This window comes from Nymphaea colorata, chromosome 11, assembly GCF_008831285.2.
Source record: "Nymphaea colorata isolate Beijing-Zhang1983 chromosome 11, ASM883128v2, whole genome shotgun sequence".
In the NCBI taxonomy this organism is placed as follows: Eukaryota; Viridiplantae; Streptophyta; class Magnoliopsida; order Nymphaeales; family Nymphaeaceae; genus Nymphaea; species Nymphaea colorata.
Genome location: NC_045148.1, coordinates 464303 through 471637, shown reverse-complemented (window position 1 = coordinate 471637; position 7335 = coordinate 464303). Strand labels below are relative to the sequence as shown.

The following is a 7335-nucleotide window of genomic DNA, read 5'->3' as shown; positions in this document are numbered from 1 at the left end:
TCACCTCTTCGTTTTGCAGCTAAAACTTGAGATCGGTCTCCCTCTCTCCTTATCTTTCTTCTGTTTCCTTTGCCGCCTTCCGGCCATTAACTTCTATCTCTCCTTATCTTTCTTCGCCGCCTTCCGGCCATTAACTTCCTCTGTTTGGACGTAGACAAGACACGACTTCGTCGAATCAATTACTTTATACATTTGAAATAACGAAGGACCCCCAATTCCAAATGACTCCCTGGGCTTCCTTTTATATACATATTCAGAATGCCCCTCTTGTCCCCACTTCATTCACTAAAACTTTACTTGTGCCTCTTTCTTCCTTCCAATGCTTCTGTGTCAAAGGGCTGTGTTAAAACTCGGGCATGACCTCAGGGGTGGATGCTGCGACCCACCCCATATGAACCAACTAGAGTTAAAAGACGCGGCACTCAGGCATGACCTCAGTATATCGTCATCGGGTGGATGCCGCGACCCACCCCATATGGACCAACTAGAGTTAAAGACGCGGCCTTCTACTACGTTTTTGTATCTGTCCAACTAGCTATGTTAAACCCCTCGAGCTATATGTCTCGTTCTTACTCAAATTCCTAACTTTGCGCTACCTAGTGACTTATTTTGCACGTAAAGATTATTGTGGGGATAAAAGTGGGCATGCAGCCACTTATGCCACTTATAATGAGGTGTCGCACCCAATCTCAGCCTTTTTTTTTTTGGTCCACATTGGCCTAGCGCACTAGGCATCATAAAATGATCCATTTTAAAGGAGTGTATGTTTCAAAACCCGTGGTCGCTGTCACAACCCAAGCAAAAATGAGAGGCCAGTTTACTCACGCCTGCAGTCCTCATAATACGTTTCTAAGGACTTGTCTTACAAATATAGGAACATGAGGAACCGGTTACAGGATTCCGGGAAAAAGCCAGGCCCCTAATTGAAATTTTTATACATATATATCCCACCGCACTCCGGGTGCCCTCCTCCAAGTGAAGTCTCCCGCCCTCCCGTCCTTCCTCAAACTCTCTCTCTCTGCGATAATGGCGGCAAGGTTTTTCTTAAGCATCTTTTTGATGCTTCTCTTAGGTAAACTTAGTTCTCTCTCTCTCCCTAATCTTACTCTATGGAAGCCCTGATCTTAGGCATTAATTTGACATTAGGCGTGAAAAGCAATCGCTTGGATCATAATTTTTCGTTTCTTGTTTGAATATATGTATTTCAGGAAGAGGCACAGAAGGGCTTCGCCATCGCCGCCATCACTTACCGAAGAGGCTCTTTGTTTTTGGTGATTCATACGCAGACACAGGCAACATATGGAAGGGGCTGGCCAGTTGCTGGAAGTCCCCCTACGGATCCACCTTCCCCGGCAAGCCAGCCGGCAGGTTTTCCGATGGCCGAGTTATCACCGATTTCGTCGGTACATCTCTGTCTCTCTCTCTCTCATTATTCGGTTCAAGTTTAATGGATTCTCTTTTACTGTGCTTGATTTCTTCGGTGCTCCATAGGAAGGTTCTGAACTTTTTTGAAGTGGGAAAAATTTCTCTCCTAGACCTACCGTTTTCAGAAATACGCTATGTCATGCATTTGTTTCTTCAAAATCGCTGCTACGCGACATCAAGTTCTCTGACTTGCTTACATGAAACAAAGGCGAAGTATGAACCCCATTTCTTCCATTAACAATGGCTGCTGCTTACAATGTAAACATTCTAAGCAGTCCCATCCTCGAAATGCCGATCATCCCGGCGAATACCCTTTATGGCCCAGATCTGCAGTATTCTCTTGGACGACGCAGGGGCTACAAGTGTTTCATGAAGTCTCATGAATCTACCACAGAGATTGGGTAGAAAATCTCAATCTGCCCAATTTTTCCAGCAGATTTATAAAACACTCAGTATAATCACAATCGTTACAGCTGTCCAATCGTTACAGCTGATTTATAAAATAATCACCGATTTTCTTTGATGCCAAACAACCCAGAATATGATCGGTATGCTGCCTCCACATTGGACAAGGGTTTGCTCAAATAGCGTAAGCTTTATTTTTGCGCTTACGGTGGAACTTCCAAATGCCCAAATGACTGGAAACATGGCCTTCAACTTCTACCTAATGCTTTATGCATGAAATTCTTTGCCAAAAGCTGAAATATTCGACGGCAATGCCTCCACTTTGGGTTCTGATTACTCCAAACCTATCAAGTACATACTTCCAAACATTGGCCGCAACTTTACATTTAAAAACAAGTTCTCCTTGTTTTGTAACATCTAGAAGCAATATTGAATCCAAATCTACTGACACGCTCATAAGTAAGAAGTTTTTCTTGGCAACCAACTTCTATAGTGTTTTCACATGTGTACTTTGGGTTCACTTTCAGTGAAAAAAAGGAAGCCCGTTGAATATTTTAGAGTTAGTGCTACAGTTCCTGTATTGAATGCATCATTAGATCTTTAAATACAAGTTGATTGCTAAAGTTTTGACCCAAATCCAAGCTGTGTCCTGCCTTCTTAGATTTAATTGAAAGTTTGCAATTGGAGACGGGGTTGAATTTTTGGGGGAGAGTGTCAGGCTATATTGTTTTTCTCGCCAAAAAAAAAAAAAAAATCAAAAGCAGATGCGTAAAGAATGGACAATAACTGAAAAATTGCAACTTAACTTTTCTTTGTAGTTTTAAAACTTTGAGTCGATTTTTAATTAAGTTAGCGAATGATTACTCTTTTCATCTTAAAACGAACATAAAAAATATATTTAATTTTGCAAGCACGTCATGTTGTTGAAAAAAAAAACACGCGACTGCAGGTCTAATTTTGATAACAAAACAAATAATTTAGATATAGTTTAACATATAATAATATTGTTCAGTATAGTTGAAAATTGCCAAATACAAACTAATCAGCATAAGCTAAGCGTGCGTGTTTTTTGAAAGTTTCAAATAACAAATTACGGTTACAGAGACGTGTGCCAGTGTGGGATTCATCTCCTCTAAAATTAATACTGACATAAAACTATGGTTTCTTCTAGATGCTTCATTTCGATCAGCTTCGGCATCATAAAGAATAACTATTATTTTAATTGTGGTTTAACTAATTCTGCCATGACGATCTACCCAAGAAACACAATTAACAAAAAAAAAAAAAAAAAAACGGGGCCATGGATCAGGTTTTACAAATTAGTAACCATGTGAAAATCCGGTTTCAATTTTCAGTCAACACCTGGTCTCATAAGAACCAGATCCCAACCCAAAAGTTCACATATGGGTCTTTGGGTCATCCACATCACGGGCATAAAAAAAATCTTTAGGTTGCATTTGTCTTTCCATGGGTTTTAGATCGAGGGAATCTCATCGATGATAGTTGAAATCTACAGTTTTATCATACTGTGGATTTCAGTTTTATCAAACTGTGGATTTCAACATCCACACCCAATGTCTATCTCAAATCCATGCTTCAGTTTTTTTTCTTTTCTTTTTTTTTTGGAGGGGCGTTGTCGGAGATCAGAAACTGCAGATCTGAATCCGCATTAATCAAGAGCGGCTTTATCTCTAGTAAAGTGCTGGTTTCTAGCCGACTTGACCATCCCGGCCTTACCCTCATTTATGTTTCTGTTAACGTCTTTGTTTCATTAGGTTAATTATACTTAAAACTTGAGACAGGATGTCCTAGAAATATTCTATCTGCCCATTTAGTCAGCACTATCTTCTTCTGATACACATCTTTACACTACGTATGGGCCACAAAGAGAATGGAGATGCTTCTTAGAAGAAGAGGAGCACTGTGCTTTGGTGGAACCATTCTGCACTTTTATAGAGTGTCAAGTTTAGGCTTCATGAAAGGCTCTTTCTTTTTCCTGGCCAATCGATTCGGGCCACTGAAAGTGCCACCATCTTTTCTCGTTTTGCTCATGGGCTCCGCCACAATCTTCTCCAAAATGGTCCTCCATCATCATCATATCACCGTAAAATTTCTCAGAGCAATATGCTCTCAAACGATGCCACCAATGTTGTTGAAATTGGCCTAACATTACAACCAGTAAGTGGAAAAAGTTAGAGAATCAAATCGCAAAAAGAAAGAAGAAGAAAATTTTATTTGTGTAAAAAACAAGTAAAAATCAAAGAAACGTACCCTGCGTGACTGCGTCTCCATTAAATAGGTTGGTGTATTGAATGAACACGGCTTCTGGTTGGATCATAAATGGGCTGCCACTTCGCATTTGACTTTTAGAACATGAACACCACTTGATTGGCATCTTCATGCAGCTACCTATCTAGGAGTTCCGTCTCCGGTTCCTTACAGATTGAGGCGTCTCGCGGGGGACCGAAGGCGATATGGGATAAACTTTGCTTATGGTGGGACTGGTGTCTTCGACACAATTTACCCTCTGCCAAACATGACAACGCAAATCGACTTCTTGGAGGAGGAGATCAAGGCAGGCACTTACCGGCCCCGGCAACTGAGGTCATCCATGGCTCTTATCTCCCTCGCCGGCGACGATTATGTATCCTACCTCAACTTTCACAACGGCACCGTTGCGGTACGAATTCTGGTCCAATTCTTGATGTCTCGGATATTCTGGTCACGACCCGGTTTCCTTTCAATCTGTTACCAAAAGGGTTCAATTTGAGGTAGTTATGCATCCTGGTCTGTGTGCAGAAATTAATCATAATTTTCTAGAGGCCCTTTTAATTGCAAGAATCAAATTTTTGGACCTCATATATATACAATTACCAGGAACAGAACATGTGCCCCAAGGTCAAAACAGCGTTCACTTCATTTAGTGAATGTAATTTGTTTATCATTAAGAGGTTGTTAGCTAAAATTAACAGTACTTTACTGTCCCAAAGAATGGGGCGGATTCATAGGACACCATAACAAAGTTTCCATGAAGCTGGTACATTTTCTGGCAGATTATGAGACTAACAGTTGTCAAACGACCTCTAAAAAGTTGTTTGGTATGAAAAACACTATAAATGTCTCATAAATTTGTCTAAAAATTAAAGAAGGTTCATGGACCACTATAATTAATATTCCAATAAGATAGTCTAATGTTTAGAACAGATTCTTGAAACACTAGTGTTTGCTTTCCTAAAGATCATGTTTTGCATCATAGTTTTCCAACAAAATCATTCTCTTGTAAGTCGGTAGATTTTAGAAAATTAAAAGCGGTTAAACTTTGATGTCCTTGTTTTTTTCACTCTCATACGCTTAAACATGGAAACGATGTAATTCATGATCTGCTTTTAGACATACATATATATAAGATAATTTTGAAATATTGGCGATCCAGGGCCTGAGGAGCTTCGTACGTTCAGTGGTTGACCAGATTGAAGTGGACCTGCAACGTCTGATCAGGCTAGGAGTAGGACGGATAGGTGTGCTCGGTCTGGGCCCAGCAGGCTGCGTCCCGATCATGACTCAAAACACATCTTACTCCTCATGCATGGAAGCGTTCAATCAAGATGCTGCCTATCACAATGCCCTGCTCCACAAAGCCATCAATGTAATCAATGCTCATCCCAGCCGTCCATCGCGCATTGCGGTATTCGACATGTTCGACACGTTGCAGGCGCTGGTTCACCGCCATAACAAATTGAGTAAGTGTTTTGCCTTATCCAATTATTCAACTCAACCTTGTTCTTGAACGTCAACTTTGTGTCAATTTTAAACACTAGAAAACACTGAGATGCAAGTTGAAGCATAGCATAAAATAGTCGTCCTGTTGAACAGTATACTTCCTCCAAGATGGTTCAACGTCAGACTAGCAACTTGCGGAAGGCCAATCCTTGGTTTGGTTTTGTCATGGTCATGGGCCAATTTTTAGGCAATTCTTTAGACAAAGATTTTCTAAAGAGTACCACTTTCTCACGTCTCCCATACATGTTCTTTCGAAAGGAAACACTGAGATGCAAGCTGAAGCATAGCATAAAATAATCGTAAAGACTTGTTGAACAGTATACTTCCTTCCTCCAAGATCCAAGATGGTTCAACGTCATACTAGCAACTTGCTGGAGGCCAATCCTTGGTTTGGTTTTGTCATGGTCATGGGCCAATTCTTAGGCAATTCTTTAGACAAAGATTTTCTAAAGAGTACCACTTTCTCACGTCTCCCATACATGTTCTTGGAATCCCTTTCCACGTAGAATGAGAAAATTATGAGATCTCTCATGGCTCTTTTGCAGGACAAGGAATTGAGGGTACGCTTCGGCCATGCTGTATTGGAACGGCCGCAGGTAGCAGCTGCGGAGACACCGATGGGAACGGGAAACCGCTATATAAAGTATGTGATGACCCGGGAAAAGCAGTTTTCTGGGACGGCAACCACCCAACTCAGGCTACTTGGACCACAATTTTTCAATCCTTTCGCCCAACTCTTCAACATTTATTCTCTTGAAAAATAATCCAAAAACATGAAGATGAGTTGCGGGTCAGATCTAGTGTGGTCCAAGGCAGCGGTCGGACTCGAGTTTTTTCCATGTAACCTTGTTTAGGATGGTAAAAGTTCTACATTAGGAAGCTTTTCACTAAGTCTTGAGTATCAAATTTTGTGTTGAGCAATTGGTATTGTGGGTACCGTTGGGTCGTTATTGTTGGATCTGAATCTGATTTCTTATGTACTTAATAGATGAGAATAAGCTCAATAAACACTTTTGAGACTTGATACAGTTGATTTTGACCCAAGAGAATGTGAATCCTAATCCAAATTAAAAGAGGAAGACCTCAGCAAAGAAGACATAGCTCTCTGGCTCCGCCACTTGCTGTTGTTACTGCATTTTCATAGGTCAACTCGATCGGTCGACCGCAAGGGCCTCAGTCTACCTCTTGACCAACCCAAGGGTGGGCGCGCTCAGGTAATTCGATGTGTGCTGATCATGAAACTGATCTATGCTCTACATGAGTAATGAGGTCCAAATCACTCATTAATTTTTTAGAGCTTTCTCAAATGAACATGGCTGCAATTCACAGGCAAAATAGCTCCCGTAGTAAGTGGTGGAACCAGAAATTTTTTGGTTAATGGGTATGAATTCAGAAAGTCGCAGACCCTTTAAATAAGTGATAGTCACGAGGGATGTAGCATGGCTGGTATCGTTCATGCTCATCAATTGATTCTATGGACACAACTCTTTTAAACTGCAAACAATAGATGTGCGACACTTTGGTGGTGGGGTTCTGCTTCCCATCCAGATTCCAACGCAACCCTAAACACTAGGAACATGGAAAAAGAAAGAGGAGAGGTTCGGCCTCTTCGGCATATCCTCTTCTCTCCAACACATGATAAAAGGATGGAGAGAAACCACATATAAAAACGTAAATAACTAATTGGAAGTCTTTGAACTGTTAAGCCCCCATAGAAAAAAAAAA

The 7335-nt window shown here is 40.9% G+C and overlaps 1 protein-coding gene across 1 annotated transcript; it reads left to right on the top strand.

Annotated features, from left to right (window-relative positions):
• Positions 1–981: 981 nt before the first annotated feature.
• LOC116263892 (GDSL esterase/lipase At5g03610-like) lies at positions 982–6641 on the top strand. Its single transcript, XM_031643707.2, has 5 exons — positions 982–1072; positions 1209–1403; positions 4236–4510; positions 5264–5570; positions 6156–6641. Exons 1-5 carry the CDS (start codon positions 1027–1029, stop codon positions 6365–6367), a joined length of 1035 nt encoding a protein of 344 aa, XP_031499567.1. The 5' UTR covers positions 982–1026; the 3' UTR covers positions 6368–6641.
• Positions 6642–7335: the final 694 nt, after the last annotated feature.